General features: G+C 41.4%; 1 protein-coding gene across 2 annotated transcripts in view; it reads right to left on the reverse strand.

Moving 5' to 3' along the window:
- PDGFD (platelet derived growth factor D) overlaps nucleotides 1-23044 on the reverse strand; it is a 228358-nt gene that overhangs the window by 52897 nt on the left and 152417 nt on the right. For both annotated transcript variants that reach the window (XM_077893277.1, XM_077893276.1), the window contains exon 3: nucleotides 22802-22982. In XM_077893277.1, coding sequence (XP_077749403.1) covers nucleotides 22802-22982 — 181 coding nt within the window. The remainder of the gene's footprint in view (nucleotides 1-22801; nucleotides 22983-23044) is intronic.

Below are 23044 nucleotides of genomic sequence, written 5' to 3' on the forward strand. Positions count from 1 at the left end.
GGTGGGAGTGAGCTATGCATTCCCTCAAATCCAAGTGCTACTTCAAAATTTATCCAGCCTGAGTTCTGATCCAAAAGATAGTGCAGTACAGTGCTCACATCTCCTAACATGTCCCCTGATGTTATCTCAGGCAGTATTTGTATTTATATTACAAGAAAGCAGAGATAGTCTGCAGAGTGGTACAATGAAGAGGAAGCTAATCTCATACTAGATGTATTTGCAAAACACTATTTCTTCTTCCAGTATCAGTTCCCCTAGGAAAATCATTGGCATTTAAAATAAATAATCTGTAAAGGAAAACCTTATTTTATATGAAATGATACACAAGCCTTGATACACAGACACCAAATTGCATTTACTCTGCTCTCTCTGCATTTGACATGTGAAAAGCCAGAAGAAACGTCGAATCATCTAGGATGACTCTTTAACAGGCATCTATTAAAGTGATCTTTTGAAGAGACAATAAACACATACTATATAACCATATTATCTTTCCTTTCATGTAAAGCATTAAGTTAGAAGGGACATTGAAAGGTCATGTAGTTCACAGCCCTGCAAAATGCATCAACTGTTTTTATTCTCAGAAACGGTCAACCAGTAGTCTTTATTTCTAGCTATGGAAGCTCTGTTTTAAAATAAATCCAAAGAGGTGCCTGGGTCGCTCAGTGGTTGAGCATCTGTCTTCAGCTCAGGACATGATCCCGGGGTCCTGGGATAGAGTCCTGCCTCAGGCTCCCTGGAGAGAGCCTGCTTCTCCCTCTGCCTGTGTCTCTGCCTCACTCTCTCTCTCTGTCTCTCATGAATAAATAAAATAAAATAAATCTAAAAAAATAGAATAAAATAAAATAAATTCAAGCATTTCAATATCTTCCTTTGATTTCACTGGAACTGGATGCAAAGTTTTGCAGAACGTTGTGTGTACTGCTACGTTAATGGAATACTCATGGGTAGAAATAATACAATTGAAATCCAAAGTCCTGGTCTATGGGTAGAGAAGAACCCGGTACCCACAGCAGGGAGCAGGTGGCAGACCAGGAACTGGGGAGAGTTAAGGATCCAGCTCAAATGCTCATCCAGTTCAAATGCTGAGCACAGTAGTCTCAACCCTAACGTGACATTCATGCCCTTTCAAGAAGTCTTTGGTGCATGCCTGTCATCCTGACAGATTTATAGGAGGTCCCCCAGCAGCAGGGAGAAAACGAAAACCCTGACACTTCTTGATATCCAGAAGGGAAGAAAGAAACGTGTCCCTGTCCTCCTCCTCCCCGCGGGCCCGCCCCTTCCATTCCCCCCTTGTCCCCCCTCGCCCTCCCCCCCACTCCGCAGATCAAAGAGGAACCTGCAGGAACTTAGCAGAGCCTGGCTGCTCTGGGGAGGCTCTCAGAACTTGCTGGGCGCGTTGACAACACTGATGCTCCTGCTGGTAGCACCTGGCTGTCCTTGGACCGAACAGGAAAGCAGGGGAGCTTTGGCCTATTTCCCCATGACGTGAGGGAGAACAGTGCCCTAGTATGTAACATACAGAAGCCAAACAAGGTTTGGGGCCGGCAAAACCCATCCCATAGAATCAGTTCACGCTCAGCTGTGTGGAGGACACTTCCTCCTGAGTTATGGGGCACAGGGTGGAGGGGAAGGGCGGGAAGAAAGGTCCTTCTTTCTTGTGGCCTGTTTGACCACGGTGTCTGTAAAGCTGGCTGAGGAAGCAGGTGTCTGCTCTCCGCTCACCTCTGGGGCTTGGCGACCATGACCCTACGGCTCAGCGACTCAGCCGATGCACACACATTACTCTTCATCACAATAAACAATACCAAAAGCCTTCACTCTCCTGTGTTAAATGGAAGTTACTATTCTTTTAAAAGCAATAGCAACAACACCAACAAAGCCATAAACTTTTATAGGAAATAAGAATATACATTAACAAGAATCTCCGCTCTCAAGAAAACACTACATTATCATCTGCCAACTTCCTATGAAGTTTCCCGATGGGAGGGGAAGCTGATGATTTACGGTGCACAGTAAAGAACATTGCTTTTGGAGCTGTTTTCACCTGGGTTCTGTATTCTCTGCAGAAACAAAAAGGAAACCTTAAATTGGATTTCTGACACTGGCTGAGTGTTTTCAGCCTAAAAACTACTGAGTAGATTAATTCCAAACCGGGGCAGCAGAAGCACGATACCGCTGAGAAGTGGCTGTTTCTGCAGGCTGCACCCGGACCCCCAGGGCCTTCCTCGGCCCCCTGTTCACCATCCCTGGCTCCGCCTCAGCCCAGCAGCCACTCTGCACTCCCTGCCCGGCTGAGAAACGTGGGTGCATGGTCCTAGATCTACAAGTCTGAGGAAGGATGCCCAGCAGAGGCGATCCCCATTCCTGGCTTCTTGCACATTCCCAGAAATACTGTGGGCATATACAGGGACATGTATGTAGTCACCTCCTCTGAAACTGAAGACACTCAGCTTTATTAACAATATAAGGGATCCCTGGGTGGCTCAGCGGTTTAGCGCCTGCCTTTGGCCCAGGGCGCGATCCTGGAGACTGAGGATCGAATCCCACATGGGCTCCTGGTGCATGGAGCCTGCTTCTCCCTCTGCCTGTGTCTCTGCCTCTCTCTCTCTCTCTCTCTGTGTGACTATCATAAATAAATAAAAATTAAAAAAAAAATCTAAAAAAAAAACCAATATAATTCCTTTCCTTCTTGGCTTTTGCTACATTGCTACTTCTACTGAAGTGCCAGTCACTTTGCCACATTCTCGAGGTCAGTGGCATCTGTCCTAGTCTCCTATTGCTACCACCCCAAATGACACCAGTGTCCGTGTAGATGCACAGCACAGTGAACACTACGATCTGTGGCCCCTGTCTCCTCTCTTCTGTGCCCTCCTCTATCAGCTCCTTCTTCATCCAAAATCTTAAAGGCCTGGTGTGCTCTGTGCCATGACCTCCAGAATCTCAGCTGCCCTGTCTTTAACCTCGGTGAGCCCTCTAGACACTTGATCCCCCCACATTACCAGCCTCTATGGACCTTGGTGGCTGTCAGGCCTCTGTGGTCAGTACTCCTTCCCCACACCCCTGTCCCGTGGCACCCACACTGCAGAGCCCTGTTCTCGAGCAATCCCATTCTTCTTCAACACCTAGATCTCTTCATCTGGATTTCTGCTGCAGGAAAATGGCTGGCCCAGCACACCATGTTGGCTTTATTTCTTCTGTCTTGGCACCCCTTTCCCCTAGTTATCTGTCCGTGCAACCAGTAAACAACTTTTGGGTCTCTTTGTCATCTTAAAACTATTTTTTGACTCAAACTCCTCTCTAGATATCATTTATTTAAATTTGCCTCCCTTCACACTCAAGCTTTTTGAAATAATAGTTTACACTTGGTGTTGACTACAGTGTTGGTCCACTCTTCATCCCGTGGCCTGGTTCTTCTTCCATCAGGCCAATGAAAAGCCTTTGCTTTACCTGCCACCTTTCTAACATTTAACGTTGTTGATGATGCCCTCCATAATCATTTCTTCCCTTGGCTTTTGTGATACCATGCTCTGGTGTCTACCTTTTATTTCACCATGTATTTCTTTTCTGGATTCCTATATTTTCATGTCTTTTAAAATACTAGTGTTTTCCAGGCCTCTGATACTTAATACTGGCACCTGAGAAAACTCATTGAATTTTCTGGCTTCCACAATAATTTATACATGAATGATGCCTGACTCCATATGCCAGGCCAAGAAACCTATGCTGAGAATTAGATCACATTCTCTCTGCCCCTGCCCACCACCCCTCAATGGATGTCCATAAGCTCTTCAAACTCATCATGTCCAAAATGGTGTTACTCATCAATATTCCCACAAAACCTGCTCATTGTCCTGTATCCCGTTCTAGAAAAATACAACCATCTTCACCTAACCATGTATTTCATATACCTCGGCGTTATGCTGAAATATTGCCCAATTAGTTACTAATTGGACTAATTCTTCAGATCATAATTTATTAATCCTTTAAAGTCATGTCTTCTACTCTAAGTTAGAAGTTTATCACATCTCTTGTGGATTTCTATGATAGCTCCCTAACTAGTTTTTCTTTATTCATATCCACCTGCAGTCTAACCTCTGCTGGCCTGTCATATCAGTTGTTAAAAGTAAAATCAAAACAAAAAGTGCTACACCACCCATGCAACTCCCAAGTCCAAATTCCTCAAAGGTTCTCAATAGCCTGCCATCCTTTGATGAGCACATCACAACCCTCAGTATCTGGTTCTTCTTCCTCTGCAACATGATTTCCAGCTAGTCACTCATATTTGTCTGGGGCCTCAGAATTATTTCATGCTTTATCAGCCCTTTTACATGTGCAGAGATGACTCTCTGCTTGGAAAGCTCCCCCAACTCTTTCCCTTTAGCTAACTTTGCATTGTCATCTAGCACACAAATAAAACCACTTCCTTTGAGAAGCACGATCAAGTCTGATGTAGATGCTGCCTCTTCTGTGTTCCCAGAGTACAGAGAGACTTACAATGTACTTTTAATTGACTTTCATGTGTCCACAGGAGCTAATCTAGTGCCTGGAACACATCAGAATCTCCATCAAGACTTGAAAAATGAGTGAGTTCCAAAGGCATGATGTGACACTTGTCCTTCTCACATTCTTAATGAAGATCCATTATCTATGAAATGGGAATTTGGTTAGTAAGTTTAGAGATCATATTTTCAAGTGGCCAACTCATTTTTAAGCTATTTTTATTCATAAAGGTGGCTTAACATTAAATGTCAGCTTAGGGGTTAATGATTGTTTCTGTTCGTAAACAATTCTAAATATATGACAACTAAAGGTTTTATAAAGTCACTTTCTTGGCAGCAAGACAGCAGCTGACATTTAGATTTATCTCCAAAAGTGTTTTTCTTCTTAGCAAACTATTGACGCACTGCCCTTAACATGAATGCTTCTGAAGGTGGGGTAGCAGGTGACTAATTAATTTAAGGCCATGTGAAAGGACTATTTTCTCTATACTTCTGTCCTTTGACAGCAGAGCTACTCCTTCAGGAGATTTTTAGTATTGAAATTCAAGATATTGCAAAGGTTCTCATAGATTTAACTCTGCTAACAAGGTAAAGGTCTTTTAAAAAATGTATTCACTACATATAACTGGTTTCTTTTAAGGCAAAAAATATATAGATTTAGGTAGCAATAAAATAGTAAGACAAAACAAGAACCAGTTTTCAAAATAATGTTAATTCTGGAACTTGAGAACTCTAAAATTGAAATGTGAAAAGGCAAGATTATCTCAAAAAACAGGAAACATTGACATTAAAAAGTAAAAAAAAAAAAAAGTCTTAAGAATTTAAAAGGAGAGTTTCCCTGACGTTGATGATCATGCTTAATCAACTTGAAAGAGAACAAAAATAGCTGTGCTAATTATAGACACTATACATTTCAGAGGAATTAAATTATCTACCTGACAAAGGTCCTTCAGTAACTTGGCTACCTTGCATAATGTACATCGATAGGGTTCTTGTAGGGGGAAGAGTTAGCAGTGTATATCAGATATTCTTTATACAGAAATGGTAATATTGTGTTAGATATAGAACATCTCAAACTTGGAAGAACACAGACATTAGTGAAATCAACTCTAAATATCAGTCATTGACACCAAGTTCCTATTATATCATATGTAACATGGAATGAATAAGTCTTTATGAAAAGTCGGTATGACTTCTTTGGCATCACTGAGTCTAAGATTGTAATTACTCTCCTTGAAATTTTAAAGGAGGGAGTTCCACTGCGAAATACAGCAAGTGGTAAGAAGCTATGGTGGGAACTGCTGAGATATTTCAAAGGCGTCAAAACACAAGAGTGCCAGGGTTTGAAACTAGGAATCACTGTTGGTCCATGTGGTGCACTGATAAGATGGGAATTGGATTACCAAACCATTTTTTGAGTGCTTTAATATAAGAGGTTGACAAGCTAGTGGGAATTCAGAAAAGAGCTGATTGATTAACAGACTAAGGAAAATGATTTGTGAGACCACATTATAAAAACTAAATATACTGTTCATCGACAAAGGAATTAGGTACTCAATGTAGACTACATATAAATTTTTTCAGAGAGTTATTTAGGAGGATATGATACACATTTCCAGAATTCAAAATGCATTGCCACAAAGGGGAAGAATTGTTTACAATACTCCCTGGGGGCAGTAACCATGAGTCTGGGTGTGAAATTGAATCACAGAAAATGTAGGCTCCGGATCTATAGTTTTCCCGATAGCTAGATCTATTAAATTGTGGAATGGCCTCACAGTGGACGTGGTGGAAAAGGAATGCCCTAAGTCATTTCACACCAGAGTGGACAAAGTATTCAAAGATATACCTTTGGAAAGAAATCTCTCTGACTGCTATGATGGGCAGATAGAATAATGAATGACCCACTCTGGCTTTCCATTTGTGCTTTTAGAAATGTTATATGTTTTTCACTGGGCATCTGTCTTCTATTGTGAGTATACTCCTATCCCAGCTTTAGTTTCATGTTTATTATTTCAATATCTTTTGATTTTATTGTTTTAAAAGGCCTCTCATTTGTAAACCCTTTGGTTTGCCTGGATTATATTCTACGAAAATCACACTTACAAGTTAACATCCTGAGCTCTCTATAAGGAAACCACTTGGAGGATAAAGCAATTACCAGTTACAATTTTATACTTGGAAGTGTATACATCTAGTCATTACTTGAAAGTGTATACATCTAGTCATAAACTCATTGTCTTTGAAAGCTGATGAGAGAGCAGAAAGGAGTTTTCTTATAGTTTTCTTATTTTATCTATTGATGTCAACCTTGGAGTAGAATCTTTTATGATTAAGCCATTTTTACATGCTTTATAAAACCCCAATCCTTTTGCTTATGGGCATTTATTAACTAATTCATATGACAATTTATGGAAAATGGATAGACAATGGATTAAAAAGAAGAGATATTTGGTACCTTTCACACATTGAAAATAGCTACTTAATCATTTATGTTAATCTCAGTTATGCATATATTTATATCTCCTACAACTCTTGGTTATGTAAAAATACATTGTACATTTCAAACATATGCCAAAGAAACGAGAAACAAGTACATTATCTTTGTGTCAATACTGCATCTCATGTGTGAGGTCCATTGGAATTTATTAAGGAATTCTCTCACAGTAAAGCTATTTCTTATGTCACAGACATTATGGCTAAAGTAATGCTTACCACAATTCCAGGTTCTTTTTTATATCAGTTTCAGACTGCCTATTTTGGGAATACTTGCAGGGTGAATATATGGCATAAAGTATGCTCACAGTGAAGAGGGTCACAGAAGTGAAGAAATGGTGAAAGGAGGTTGTGGTTTGTGTGAATCTCCCCAACTTTCTCTAACATCACCTAACCCCTCCCCTTCCTGCCTTTTACATCCTAATAGGTCCTCTGCTTCTTCCATTTATCCTCAAAGCCCTGTCTCTAAAATACTCCAGGAAATCATGAAGGTAGCTTTGGGCAGTAAAATGCATAGAAAGGCTCAGAGTAGAATTTCTCAAACTCAGCACTACTGACACTTTGAGCTGGATAATTTTTTGCTGGGTCCAAGGAAGGAGGTGACCTGTACATTGTAGAATATTGACCAGAACTGCTGGTCTCTACTTACTAGATTCCAGTGGATTCCTCCCACGAACCCTGCTAGTTGTGACAACCAAGATATTTGTCTAATATTTCCAGATATTGTCTAATATCTTGGGGTTGGGAGGGGAAGAGACCACCCCTGGTTGAGAACCACTGCTAGAGCAAGGTGGGCAAAGGTGGGAGGAGCCAATGGTCGCACTTGCCTTTTGGTTCTTCTTCTTTTACACCTCCAGGGTTCTATGGAGAAGGCTGTTGCAAGAAGACGAGGCTGGAAGTGGTTACCGAAAACAAACCGTCAAGATCCAGGGCCATGTGGTATTAGGGAATGAGATTCTGAAGCTCTGTTTTGTGAAAACTCAACAATAGGTATAGCAGGCTAATGTACAGCCTCCTAAGAAGAGCACTCTATACCCCCTTTCTGAGAATGTCCTAGGCACAGGTTCATATCTAATTCTATGGACCAATGACAGCAGGTAAAACAAGATGGCTTAAGACATACACACTTAGAGTGAGAAGCCCACTATCTAGGAGTATAAATGTGCATATTCTTCCATTTATTTCAGGGACTACATGCGACATGGGGACGCTGTATGGAGAATTGTAAAGGTTGCTTCCAATTTCTGTCTGTGAAGCTTCAATGAACTGGCTAGTGTCAAAAGAAATGGTTATGAAAGTCTGGCAATAACAATTCATTCATTAGAATAGACACAGAGTGTCAACAACATGCCAGGTGCTTTGCCAAAGGGTTGGCATACAGAAATCAGTAAAACAGGCTCCTTGCCTCTGTGAAACTTGAGGGTTAGGTTAACACGTACACAAGTGTCACAAATGGTCTTAGGTGCTAACTGGAAGAAGATAAGTCCTGTGTAGGCAGGAGGAAGTGGTCACTCCTGATGGGGGAAGGAGAAGAGGACTATCTGAAGAGGGTGCTTGGAGAAGAGTGCTGATGAATCCGAAGTAGGCGAAAATCCTGCCCACCCACTGTGAGTCAGCGTCTGCTCCAGCACATACTACCTGCAGTCTTTACAAGGTAACACTTTATGAGAAGGCTCAAGTTGGGAGTCTGGAAGTTTCCCTGATGGCCCAGCACTGAGCAGTAGTGAGTCTGCATTCAAATCTCAGAGCCTTTCCAGAGCATTCCTTAAGCAAAACAAGTGTAGGTTCACTCACAGAGGCTGTGGACATGCCACAACTCTTCTTAGAAATCTGTAGTGCTCAGTGTGGCTGGAGACCCAGGGAGAGATAAGCCAGGCTAATGCTAAGGAATGGAAAATGGTCTGCTGCTATGCTAGGGTTTGGAGGCTGTCATAGGCAAGGGGAACCCCTGAAAGGTCTAAAGTAAAGGAGTGGCCCATTTGTTTGGATTTGAGACTCAGATCTCTTAGGCTGATGTGGAGAGAAAGGAGGGGCTCAGTGCCAATCCAACAGGCAGAGGAACAAGGAAGAAAAGAGATTCTTGGGTGCTGCTCAAGGAAGAGACCACAGTCACCACATAGGCAGAGTGATGGAAAAAAGAGAGATAAAGTGGCTCACAGAGAAAGAGTTAGGGAGTTAAAAAGGGAGCTGCACTTTTCAAAAGACAAAGAGAAAAGATGATGTCTATACCCTCACTCTCAATGTTTTCCTCTGCTGCCCAACCACACGGGGACAAAACAGGGTATGACCTTGGTGGACAGGAGCCAGCTGGGGGGGGCCTCCCCTCCCCAAGGTGCTGCCACTGCCACCCACAGAGGGAATGTGGCCTCCCCAAGAGGGACTACACCACACTCCTCTGCATGTCCTCCATCATCTCTGTTCCACCCTTGCTGATGATGCTGTCAACTGTTGTCTGAATTTCTCTTCAAAAGCTGACCAGGTCCCCTGAGTCCCCCAAAGTCCCAAGCACACAGCAGGTCCCCTTAATTCTTTGCAGGATCTGCTACTTCCAACCCCTCCTGGTAGTTACAGCATCTGAGTCTACACAGATGCATCAAATAATGCGTGTATTCCTTCGCTCCATTTTGATATTTGCATTCAAATATACCACATCTAGGGGCGCGTGGGGCTCTGTCGATGAAGCATCTGCCTTCAGCTCAGCTCATGATCCCTGCTTGAATCTAGAAATGAAGCTTGGTGGCAGACGTCTCCACCCAGAAAATCAGGGCAAGACTGGAAGAACCAATTATCACTTATTATGTATTTGAGGATAATGGGATACATTCTGTATAAAGATTTTTCTTTTCCTTTGAACACGTGATTGCTGAGACCACCAGTCTAAAGACGACGAGAAAGGAGTCATTCAAACCTGAAGTGTGTCCAGAAGCAGGGTTTATCCAATCATGAGAATAGAGAAGAAAAAAAAAAAGGCCAATAGTATACATGAACAAGACAAACTCACACAGGAGATGCTGGGGGATGGCCCTGCTGCAGGCTCCCAAAACATTATCATAATGTGTGGCATTCTAAAGGCCAACACCGAGCAAACAAACAGGCACTCTTAAGTCTATCTTCTTTGTCATTACAAAAATGTTTTAAACAGCAAAACAGGAGAGATGTTCTCTTGACTGAAGGTCAGGACAATGGTATCTTCAAAAGGAAATCCGATTTACTGGGACGCCTGCGTGGCTCAGTGGTTGAGCATCTGCCTTCAGCTCAGGGAGTGATCCTGGGGTCCTGGGATGGTGTCCCACATTGGGCTCCCTGCAGGTAGCCTGCTCCCCACTCTGCCTATGTCTCTGCCTCTCTCTCTGGGACTCTCATGAATAAATAAATAAAATCTTTTTTAAAAAATCTGGTTTACTGACAGAAGACGGGCAGGGAATGGGGATGGCCTTTATAAGGTAACAGAGATGCTTTGTTGTCTTTCCCGTGATTGTCTCACAACACAAATACTGTCTTTTAAAGTGGCTCCTCTCCTAATGCCTCCACAAGGAAAGTTAACTATGGAAGGTATGAACCAGCATGCTGTTTGATTTGAAGATAGTGTGGAATGAAGAGAACTAATTAATTAAGAGGTCTCTTTGTATGGGGCTGACACAGATTCACATTGATGCAAAGTGTGAATTAAATAACAGGAACACTAGAGCTGTTTAGTGGTATTGGGCAGCACACTCTGCAGGTTGTTACAATATCTCAAAACTACATGGTGTATTTCCATTTCACAAAGTACTTTCCCACATCTTATCTCACGTCATGCTACTGTGTACTGGGTACGTAGTGGGTGTTCATGGTATGTTCCAGAAATTTACTGAACACTCGTTCATTTAGGAACTTTCACAAACACATGCAGCTTCAGCAAATGGTGAGGCGGGATAACAGACACGACGGAATGAAGGCTCGTTGTTGCCCTTGAAGTGCTTCTAGTCTCGGGACAAGAAATGTCAACATACAACCTAAGTGTTGTAGAACAGCTACGGTGAAGTCAATGCTATGAAAGTGGTGAGAGGAGCAGCAAACACGAAGTGAGGGATGGCATCATCAGAGGAAGAGTATGAAGTCTGGAGCTCCGCTTACAGATTGACCAGTCTTATCAAAGGAAATAGCTGGTAATGGGGTACCACATTAGAATCAACTGAGGAGCTTGTGTAAATCAGACTTTTGAACATCCTTTCCCTGAGATCCTGATTCAGTAAGTCTAGAGTAAATTCTGAGCACCTATACCAAAAAAAAAAAAAAAAAAAAAAAAAAAAAGCAAGCCTTAGGTGGTTCTAATCCAAACTCTTGAAGAGTCATTTTCTTAGAACTGGGATGCTTCACGCTGTTTAAATTCCACTCTAAGACTGAAGCCTATAATGCCTTTGGTACATTTTCTTCCTTTTAGCTTTAGGATTTATCACTTTTAAATGCAAATAACCGGGTATGGGTAATGCTTTCAGGTGTTAATCACTCAGTGACTCATTTCATACTCTCTGCTACCTGAAGGATTCCCCTCCTCTTCCTTGGGTAGGCTACCACTCCCTCTGTGACTCATTTCCTGATCACGTTTTCTTTCCATCAGACATGGTTACTTTCTCTGTTCTTCCCTCCCACAACCTCTTCTTTTGCATTTCAGTTATTGCTTATTACATCACCTCTTGCTTGACTTTATTGTTTTGAGGACAGATTTACCATCTTATTTGAATCCCCAGGACCTAGCTTGAAACCTGACATAGTGATTTAGATACACAAGAAAACATGTAGAATAAGTGAGTGACCAAATTAATTAGAGAATTCATTTAAACCTGGCCTTCAGGAAAGATCTGCTAGTGGTTTTGATTTGTGAGGAAAGAACCTTTTGGGCAGAGGTGAGATGAGGTGGAAGATAGGGTTGTAGATGAAACTGGGGACACAAAAACAAGACTTTGACATTCTGCCTACAACTGGCCTTTATTTTTTTTTACTTATTTAAATTTTTTAAATTTTTTAATTTATTTTTTTACAACTGGCCTTTAGAAACAACCATTTTATTTTCATATTGATGATAGCATATATATATATTTTTTTTTGTTACATAAGGGAAGCTCTTACAAAAGACACAGAAGAAAATGGATCGTTTACAGTTGTTCATTATAACTAATAAAAAAATAGGTACTGTTCTGAAATTTGAATTTAGAGCTCTTTCTTTATACCTGTGATTTTACTTCAGAAATGATTTTTTTTGGTTATGGCTCTGCATTTATAAATTATTTGTAACAATTAAAAAAAAAACCTTTCCTATCTAGGTTATCCTCATGGCTATATGAAATAAGTTTCTATTACAAATTTGTATTTCTTTCTTGTCTGTTCTAGAGATATCTATCATAGAGATTAAAATTCTAGGTGGCTCAGTGTCTTTTTCTCCTTGTAAAAATAGCCAGTTTTAACATTTCATGGGGAAAAAAGTTCTAGAAGATCACACTGAGTATTCCTGGTCTTGAACATCTATATGCTTCAGAGATCTGGCTTATCTTTGAGCCAAAGGAGTACTTTAGGAGCTATTTGCACAGTGTTTTGTAGAATTAGGTGAGGAATGAACGTCTTCTTATGGCAGTGATACCAGGAACTTTACAAATCAAAATATCCTATGAAAATTAGAATTTTCATATTGAAGGTATATTTCAAGATATTTTCATGAACATTTCAAAACGGATGAAGGTGTGTATCTCAGATAGCATAATGGAAAAGACCCATTAGGGGTTTTTGACTTACTATTCCAAATCTGGCTCAGCGTATATGCAGGTTTCCAGTGAGGCACCAGAATCACATACATAACTGCTCCTAGGCCTGACCTCACTGTGAGTCCAGTAATCTCCCCAGAGTTCACCTGGTTTAACATGCTGTACACTCACTGTTGTGTTCCTCACCCCCCTCCCCCCCCAATTCATATGTTGTAGCCTAATCTCCAGTGTGATGGCACTGGGGCCTCTGGGTGGTGATTCAATCATGAATGGGATTAGTGCTTTATCAAAGCAGCTCTGGAGAGTTCCCTCACCCCTTTGGTCCTGTGATGTGATAGCAAAAAGACAGCTAACTATGAGCCAGGAAGTAAGCCCTCATCAGACAACAAATCTGCCAATGCCATGAACCTGACTTCCCAGCCTCCAAAACTCTGAAAATTAACTTTGTTTTTTGAAGCCATCCAGGCTATGGTATTCTGTTACAGCAATTCAGATGGGTTAAGACACAAGACCTCTTAACCTTGGAATACTTTATTTTATTCTAAACCTCCAAAGATATTTTGGTGGTAACAGTACTAATAACAGCTCCATGTGTTGTACATAAGGTGTACACCAAACCCATACACCTTACAGGTAATCATGCAGCAGCTTTATGATACAGGTGGATTCTTCCCAGTTAGCACATGAAGCAGCAGCACCTTGGGCAATTTAAATGTGTGTCCTAGGTCTCACAGACAATACACAGATGTGAACTGGAGTGTTTCTGATTCATATATCCTTTGTCCTGTACAGAAACCTCAAAAGAATCAAACGAATGGCTTTGGCATGTCTTAAGAGCCTAGAAAGCTCCTGAGGCCTGGGCAAAGAGCCTGAGAGTGATAGAGTAATAGGACCCCAAAGACCTTTTTGCCATCAGTAAGAAGCCCCAAGCCTTTCCAGGTTATTTAATTTCTTTGTGAGAAACAGAGGACCCAAATCCTTGTCTGCCACGATGTCACAGTTACAGGGTCCAAGGTAAGAACTGCTGAGGTTGGGCTGTTACTGATGCAATAAGATGCTCCTTGGGGCTAAAAAGACAGAAATCAGAATCAGAACACCAGCTTCTACAGTTCCCCTGACGTCTGACCCCAACAATGGCCCCCATGCATCCACCACATCTGCCCCTCCAATGCCCACTGAATCGTGCACCAAAGCAGCTAAGGTCCATTGGTGTGCTGGTATGACTGCAAATCTCTAGGGTCTTAAGTCTGGCAAAACACAGGAAATGGGTTGTTAGCACATCTTCTCTTTATGCATCTCTGAGGATTGCTTTTTATTATTTTTACTCCAAACTCTCAGATGCATCATAGGAGCTTAATGAATATACGTTGGCTTGGCTCAATTAAACATCCTGAGTCCCACTTAGAACAATACCCTGTGATAGACCTTCAGGAATAAGCCACTCCCTACCTTCAAGGAGAGTGAGATGTGTGATAAGGTTTTTATTGATTAAAAAAAAAAGACTGGAAAGAAAGGCATCAAAATATTAAATAGAGGTTATATTTGAGTGATGGGAACTGTTTTTTTCCCCCTTTTTTTGTTACTATTCTTATATTTCCCAAAGTATCTGGAATGTGTCTACATTATTTTTTGTTTGAAAAACCGTAATGTTAATAAAGACCAACAATCTGGGTGCCTGATGGGAGGGAAAATGCATATGTGGTTGAGGAGTAAGGACAGGCTGTAGTTTTGACATTGAATGCTTTGACAGAGGAGAGGAAAGCTTGGATTTTTGAAGACAGGTAGAGCTACAAATATGCAAATAAAATACCAGGGGTTAGAGGTGGAAAATCCTGAGGTATCTTGTTTACCAGGGAATAACACTGTTTGTCTGGAATGAAAAACATGTAGGGAGAAGAGAGAACTGGATGGAATATTAGCTTGGGAGCAGAACATAGAAGGCTCTCAGTATCAGAATGGGGTGAGAATGGACCTGAGATTCATAGGAAATAAGAAGTCATTCACCAGTTTTCAGCTGGAAAATGATGTGGTCACAGCTCTCCCTTTAGCAGGCAAATATGTTCAGGACAGATTGAAGGTAAGGGAGACAGAACAATCTGAAAGTGATCAGCAGGACCCATCCAGGAAGCAATGATTACTTGATTATTTATTCATGTATCTCTCTCTTTCAGAGGTGGTTCTATGCCTTTTTAATCTCGCTTTTTGATTTTTTTTTTTTTTTTTTTTGCCTGCCTGCCTGACTCCATTTTCAATGGCAAAATAAGGAAAGAGTCATTTTGAATCTGTAGCTCAATATTTTCACAGGTGACAGAAGCAATATTGAATGGAGGCCAGCCTTAACGGGTCACATTCCCACTGATAAAGGGAACATTAAAGGTAGGTGTTTTCAAGACTAGATGAGTCCTGTCTATATGATTAATTTCTAATTCCTTTGTTCAGCTGGGAGAGGAGACTGAGTTTCCCTAAAGATCCAGAAATCTTCACCTTCCCAAAGTGGCTGATCCTACAGAGAGGGAGCAGCTCAACCAGCTCTCCTCAGAACCAGGAGCTGGCTGGGACTGAGTTCCCAAGGACTGTTACCAAAATGACAAAAGCATAAATCATGTGGGTTTGGCCGCTTCTTGGAGCACACAGCCCTCTCTGCTAGCTCTTCTGTGGGGAAATCCTTCTGTCGGTATTCCTGCCTCACTTCACAGATATGGGAGCATCAACAAACATTTTCGGTCTCTATCATCACACATTTCTTCCTTTTATCACTTCTATCCTCCTGTTTTTCCTCCACCACATTCCCTTCCCCCATTTCTCTCTTGGGCTGTCTGCCTTTGACTCCAACCATCGGGAAAGGTCTCAGCTCCCTCCACTTCCTGGCACATCTGCTATGCAAGGTGGGCTTGCAGTCTGCCATCCATATTGGCTGTCCTGCCTGTTTGTGACTATTTGTGACCAGACCTATGATCTTCCATGCAGTAGGAGGGCCATGTAAGCATACCCCAAACTCTTCTACAGACTCCTCGAAATAGCCCCTGGCTGTGAATTTACATTGTAGGAGTAGCACACTGACTCTGGCTTTGGGTCCCTGGCAAGTTCTCTATTCTAGTTTTACAAAAGCGTCTTGAGCTTTGGCATTTCTTGGACCACCATTAATAAAGCTGCTATTTTGGTCATCTTTTGGCTTCTTGTCTCTCTTTTCTACTGGCTAGAATAAAGAAAGTATAATAGGTGGTCAGCAACTGTAACCTCCAATGCTTTGAATGAACTCATCAGGTTATTCTGAAATGCCTTGCATTTAGGCAATCCCCTCTTCCGGGGTGATTCCCCTGTCTCGGTCCAATGGAGGGGAACAGAATATATGAATATGATCCCAGGATATGTCTCTTTGGCATAAAGAGTTTTTTGAGCTGAAGCTAGTTGAGACACAGGCAAGCTCCCTGCTCTGTGCCTAGAAGCAGGATACACATCTGTGAAGGGGTCCCCATGCCATTCTCTACCAGGAGGGACAGAAGTTAATCACCAGGGACAACTCTGGACCCTCACCAGCCTGGACGGATGCCAGTGTACAGAGCAAACTGACTGCCTGGCCCTGGCTTCCAGTAGACCTACCATGTATTTGCCTTCCCACTGTCGGCTGCCTTGCAAACTCAAAGTCCTTTTCCTTCATCTTGTCACCTCTCTGAAAATGCACTGTTCATAAGATGTCATCTAAACCCCAGTTACAGCCACCCCTCCTTAGTTACTTATCATTGAGTGCTCCCCCAGGTACGTGAGATGCATGTGTTCATAAACTCGTTTTTCTCTTGCTGTTCTGTCTTCTGTGTGTCTACTCTGCAGAGAACCTGGGAGGTCAGAGGGTTAAATATTTCTCTTCTTCTCTTTCACCAGCAACCCCCAAGGGCATGAAGTTAAGCACCCCTCCTCCCTGTGGACCCTGGATGTCCCACACAAATTTCATCACCTATGCCCACTGCTTTATAATCATGTGCCTTCCTCCCTCACAGAAATATCACTTTCTTCTTATTATCCACAGTAAGTTCTCAGAAATATTTGTTGAATTTATAAGTGAACATTAGGTAGAGATATTTTTTACTGAGGTTCGCTTCATAGCTTTTTAAGAAAGAAATAGTGCTCTGTTTTAAGCCTATCTTAAATATGCAAGCCTTTTCTAATATCGTTGAATAGCTTTTTCATTTTTTTCTCTTTTTCTCCAGCTACCAAAATATTAGTGCATCAAAGAGCATGGTTATAGAGCAAAAGTTATAGGTATATAAAGAGGCACAGTCCTTTAAAGTTACTACAACTTTCATGTTCTCAAGGACGAAAGTTTACTTTGTAGTCTGCTCGCAGAATTAAACCCTAGATAAACAGGATGCTGGACTCTTCAAGTGTCATTAGGCTGCCTGTCTCCCTCTCAAAGCTGGAAATGTGTTTACTCAGCACACAAGGAGTCATCTGCTCATGTGATTAGCACATGGGGTTTATGAGGAAAATTAATTACAATAGTCAAGGATTGATTCAAATACTATGTTAGAAATGACTAGTCAACATGGAAGAAAACTTTCCCGAAATCAGAAAACACCCGTGGACAATATGTGTGGGGCTCTAAGCTGCCTCTATGGACCAGAGGACACCATAGAGGAGATGTGAGGGGAGTTTATGTACGATTTTAGATACATTTTTCTGTGGAGGGTTACAGCTTTCATACCTCATGGAGAGCACCCATGTGTGAGCGCTCTGACCACAGGGAAACCCATAACCTGTCCATGTTTACTGTCACATTTGTAGAGTTACATAATCTATGTTCCTTGCCTCCCTTGTAAAATAAGAGGGTTGACCTAAGTACTAGATCTCAAGGATACTGCAGCTCTATTCTTGAAACCAGCCTTCGTGCAATGCATGGTTTCATAGCAACAGACTGATTAATTACGATGTGGCAGGGCCTAAATGGAACACTTCATATGTTTAATCCTCACAGTGACCCACAGGGTTGGATGCTGTTACCTCCTCCTCATCATCAGGACTGGGCCAAATTATAAGTTCTATGAGGGCAGGAACTGTCTGTTTTATTCACTACTCTACTCCGTATGTGTCACAGTGCACGGCACATAACAAGTACTCAATAAAAAGCTGCTGAAACATGCACTGAGGCCAATGCATGACTAGCAAAAATGAACAGGATTAGGCATTAGGGCCAGATATCATGATTGCGAGATTTCATTCCACCTCACTTCTTTGTCTTCTGTTTCCTTAATCCTTTTTTTTTTTTTTTTTTTTTTTATCTATGGGCTCATCTTCTGCTCCCTATACCCACCTCCGGCAGGACCTCAACTTCCCCCAGATTCCCTTCATCCACAGTTTGCTTCTGGATCTATCCGTACCCTTTGAGAAATTATCCATTGTTCTAAGATTACATTAAATTTTGCTCTTCAGTCATGAACTCGATTAAAGTCCTCATTATGTGTTCAGGTTTTAGAAAAGCAATCTGATTAAAATGATGAATTCACTTCAAAATGCTCTACGTAATTAGTGAAATTTTAGGGCATTTGTAAAATTTCAAGTAACATTTATCTATCCTTGCCTACAAAGTGATGCAACAATGAGACTCTGTCCTTAACAATGTGCATTTCAACCCACATCCACTCAAGTTCCTACTAGGCTTGCTTGCAAACTTTGCAGCCTACTATACCGACACTTACCTAGGGCTTTCAGAGCACGGATTTGTCTCACCTGCTCAGCTACCCTCCTGTTTGGTTTTCTTTTTTCTTTAAGATTTATCTGTTTATTTGAGAGAGAGAGAGAGAGAGAGAGAGAGAGCCCTCAACTGCACATGGAGGGGGGAGCAGCGGGAGAGTGAGAGAATCTCAAGAAGACTCCCCACTGAGTGATCCACAGCCCTGAGATTATGACCTGAATCAAAATCAAGAGTCTGACACTCAGCTGACTGAGCCACCCAGGGACCCCTGTTCCCCTTGTTTGACCCTGACCATGCCCCTGGTTTTCTCTCTGAACCACTTTTTGTTTGAAGTCTTGTTGGGACTTTCTTTGTTATCTAGACTTAGCTGACTCTCTAAATGCTGGAACATTTGACAGAGATACACAATGAGATAAGCTGAGATGAAGATACAAAATCTCCTTTCTTATCCTGAGAGGAGTTAGGTGCTATCCTCATTCCCTCTCTTATGTCTGTTCCCTTCCAGCAGCCTGAATTCCAAGACACCAAGAGAATTATTACTGTCAAAGGAAAGAGGTCTTCTCTTTTCTGTTTCAGGGTCTTATTATTTGCTGTTCTTTTGCTCAAAGCACTTCTGCCATGGCTTCTTGTGGGTACCTCCTGCAAACCTTCCAGGCACAGTGCAAATTTCACACCCACAGACCTTCCTTGACATGCTAGCCGGACTGGGCTCCTCCCCTCATCACTCTCCATTATACTACTCACTTATCTTCTTTCCTGCTTTTACTGAACTTCAAGTAATTTGTTTGTAAATATATACTGACTTCCCTATTTACTTATGTGTTTATTGTCTGTTCTTTCTGCTGCCATGTGAGATCCTGAGGGCAGAGACTCTGCCTGTATTTTTCACTACTGTGTCCCCAGGGCACTGGGCTGAGCCAGGTCTAGCTCACAGTAGGCATTTAATGAACATCACAGCTTTTATAGCAACAAACCTCCAGGACGGTATATTCATAAGGAAGAAACTGATGGAGACAGCTCCTCTGTGATCACCACCCTGACCTTGACTGTCCTTGGCTTCACACACAGTCCTGGCTGTATGGCCAGAGCACCAATAGATGTTCAGAATGTCCAGCAATGTTTATGACTGTGAAAATTAAGACATAATTTCCACACATTTTACAAATAAAGTGAATAGGGTTCTTCACTCTCCAGCTTTGTCTGAGATTTCAACTTTGGGTAATCAGGAATGAACTCCCCACACCATTAGTTTGTTTTTGTTCAACCAATGGGTTAAGTTTTAGATGAACAAAATTGGAATCTGCAAAAGTTGTTGTAATTGAGAATCTTATTCAACTCCCTTGGTTTTATTCCTCCGTTTTCTTCTCTTCCTCCTCTTATTTTTTCCCTTCATCCTTTTCTTCTTCTATTTGGAATATTATTTAAAATATAAAATCATGTTTCAAACAAAATTATAACACATGAACTACTCCTAACTAAAAGTAAGTGATCTGGATCTTAACCATTACTTTCCTACCTTTTGCTGGAATGAAAAATTGACTACAGATGTATCCTGGACTTGGTATTCCAAACACATTATGAGCACAGATCATGTAAATTTGCTTCCATTGCACAGGGCTCTAATGGTCCTGGACACTTGACATTAATAGCCTCAGGAAAGTCCTTTACACCTGGAATGTCATGGAGGTATGAGGAAGAAAGAGGTTCCATGGGAAGAAGAGAGATGAAAAGGTAGAGATGAGAAGGGAGGTGGTAGGGACCTAACCAGATGGCTACCTGTCATCTTCTGAGACCACTCTGTCCCCTCAGGATCTATTCTCAAGCTCAAATTTTCCTAGAACCTATCATGCCTTAAGGTAGGGATTGCAAAGCAGCTGCACTCAAACCTTCGAAGTTTTGTGGGTCTGAGTAACATTATAAGAATAATAATTTAGATACACCTAAAGAGGGCTTGCCATTTTTAATCTCCTTGTCTCAGTATTAGCTTATAGTTGGTCAACTTTAGGTTTTAAGCCCAGTCTCTGTAGCATATGACTTTATAAACACCTCTTTAAAGTCTCTGCAAGTACAACATAAACACAAGTAAAATGATCTTCCCAATACACTCCTCAAGCCATAGTGATCTGTCCCTGTTGAGTAAGAACCAAATGGAATAGTTTTATCCAAAGCCACACAGATGTACAGTCTATACACACCCAAAGGGTAAGCTCATTCTACCTCTTGGGATTCAGCCACCAAAGCACTTTGGCTCTAGGTGATCATATTTGGTGCCAGAAGCTTCTAGGAGCAGTAAAGGAGCCTGGAGCTTTTCCCAATGAATGCAGACCAAGCGGTCAGTAGGGAAATACACAAAGAAGTTATAATTATCCTCATTCCTAAAACCCACGACTGAATGTCCTGGTGGAGGTGAACAAGTAAGAGAGTAGAGTGATGCCAGTCTCTATGCAGACCACAGAGGCTGTTCAATAGGCCAATTACTACTGGCTAGTGAATGAGTGATGAGCCTGCACCATAACTCCAAATGCTCCAACAGGAGAATCCACTCTTTCCCAAATCCTACCTGTACTCCTTTTCTAAAAAAAAAAAAAAAAAAAAAAAAAGAGTTAAGGCGTTTCTACCTGACTTATGGACCATTCAATTTAGTCATAACCAAAATTTTACAAAAAGTATTTCCATTAGCAAAAAAAAAAAAAATGCTTGATATTTTAAGGGAAAAGAGGTCCTCCACTAAGCCCATCCATCATCATTCCAACATGCCAAGCCTGCTTTGTCCACGAACAGCAGAGGATAGATGTATTAATGGATACATTAAAAGGAAGAAATGTAGGAAATAACAGTTCACACTTCAAATTGAATGTGGAGCAGCACTGTGTGTTTCTGATAATGTAAATCTTGCTTGATGGATTATTTTCAAATTAAAACTGGAACCAGTGTCACTTCATGCTATTTTTTCATCTATTCTGAGGTAGAATTCACTTAGTGTTTAATAACTCACTATAATGCAAAAATTTTAAAAAAAAACCAACAACCAACCACCCACATTAGATATAAAAAGCAAGATTTTCTTCCTTTCTAAATTTAACTCACAGAAGGAGAGCAAAAACACTAACTGACCCCCATCATAGCACTGTGTTCTATGATGACATCCACACATTGAAAAGGGATGGAGCCCACCTGAATGGTAATATAATGTGTTTGTCGGAAAACAAAAGGCAATACACTAGGAACACATGAAGGATTCAGGGATTTCTAAGATAACATATAGGTAAAATTATCCCAATGTCTCCCTGAGCTTAACCCATAGAGCTCAGTACTTCTGCTTCATTGCTCATTGTTCTCACTCACCACTGCTTTGTAATTGTCATCCTGACCAGATTATAAACTCTGGGGGATTCAAGAGCCTGTCTGTCCTGCTCACCTTTGTTTCTACTATACCTGTCAGAGAGTCTGACAATGAGCAGGAACTTGACAGTGTCTTGTTAATGACTGATTGAGTAAAGCAGACACCTGGTGGCGTTTAACCCAACAACTAGAATTAACTACAATGTAGATTTTGATGCAATATGAGGTTGAGCAATTTCTAATAGTCAGAACCATTTAGAGTTGGGAATGGTGGCTGGCGTGGTTGAGGAGAGGTGAGATCACATGCAAGCGTGAGTGTAACAAACAGTATGAAAACTCCTGGGTCTGGACTTAGGCTTTAGGATTTTTAAGACACTTGCTAACTCTGAGGCTCTATGATCATAACATAGACCCTTCCAAAATTTGGGTCATCACTTAAATTAGAATCATTCAGACCCTTCTCTGTGGTTGGAATTAAATAGACAAATTTTTGAACCAAAGATGGTCAACTCTCAAGTGCCTTTTTTTTTTTTTTTTGCTGTACATTTATCCTACTTCAGCGAATCAAAGGTAACACTGCTTTACTATCAACTACTTTACTTTTCCTATTTACTGTGCTTCCTTTCAAAAGGTGGACCCAGGGCAGCCCCGGTGGCGCAGCGGTTTAGTGTGATCCTGGAGACCCGGAATCAAGTCCCACATCGGGCTTCCTGCATGGAACCTGCTTCTCCCTCTGCCTGTGTCTCTGCCTCTCTCTCTCTCTCTCTCTCTCTCTCAGTAAATAAATAATTCTTTAAAAAAAAAAACAAAAAAAAAAACAGAAAACAAAAACAAAAGGTGGACCCAAGGGTAGACTTAATAGCTCCACATGGTATTCCTCACTGAAGAAAGCTTCACCTTATTGGCATAAGGTAGGAACAAACCATACCCAGAATTAATAAAGTTCACCCTCCCACTACCACATTTAATCACAGAAAGCATCTCTCTACTTCATGAAACCAGTGTCTGCTTTGAATCACAGGATTTAGGCTACTTACCACAAAAGAATAATAAATCTTGAATCCAGGTTTAGCCACAAAGTAGTCATCAGACTTGAATGTTATTTTAATTTGGTTTGTTCTTGATGTTATCCTTGGGGGAACTTCCTTGTGTCCACACCACCGTCCTCTAATTATGGTACTGGTTTCAGATACATCTTCAACTTCCACAAAATCATACCTAGTTTCAGTGTGACATAAACACATTTTGATTACAGTAGACTTTGAAATGCATACTTCCAC

The sequence above is a fragment of the Canis aureus genome, chromosome 3, assembly GCF_053574225.1.
Source record: "Canis aureus isolate CA01 chromosome 3, VMU_Caureus_v.1.0, whole genome shotgun sequence".
In the NCBI taxonomy this organism is placed as follows: Eukaryota; Metazoa; Chordata; class Mammalia; order Carnivora; family Canidae; genus Canis; species Canis aureus.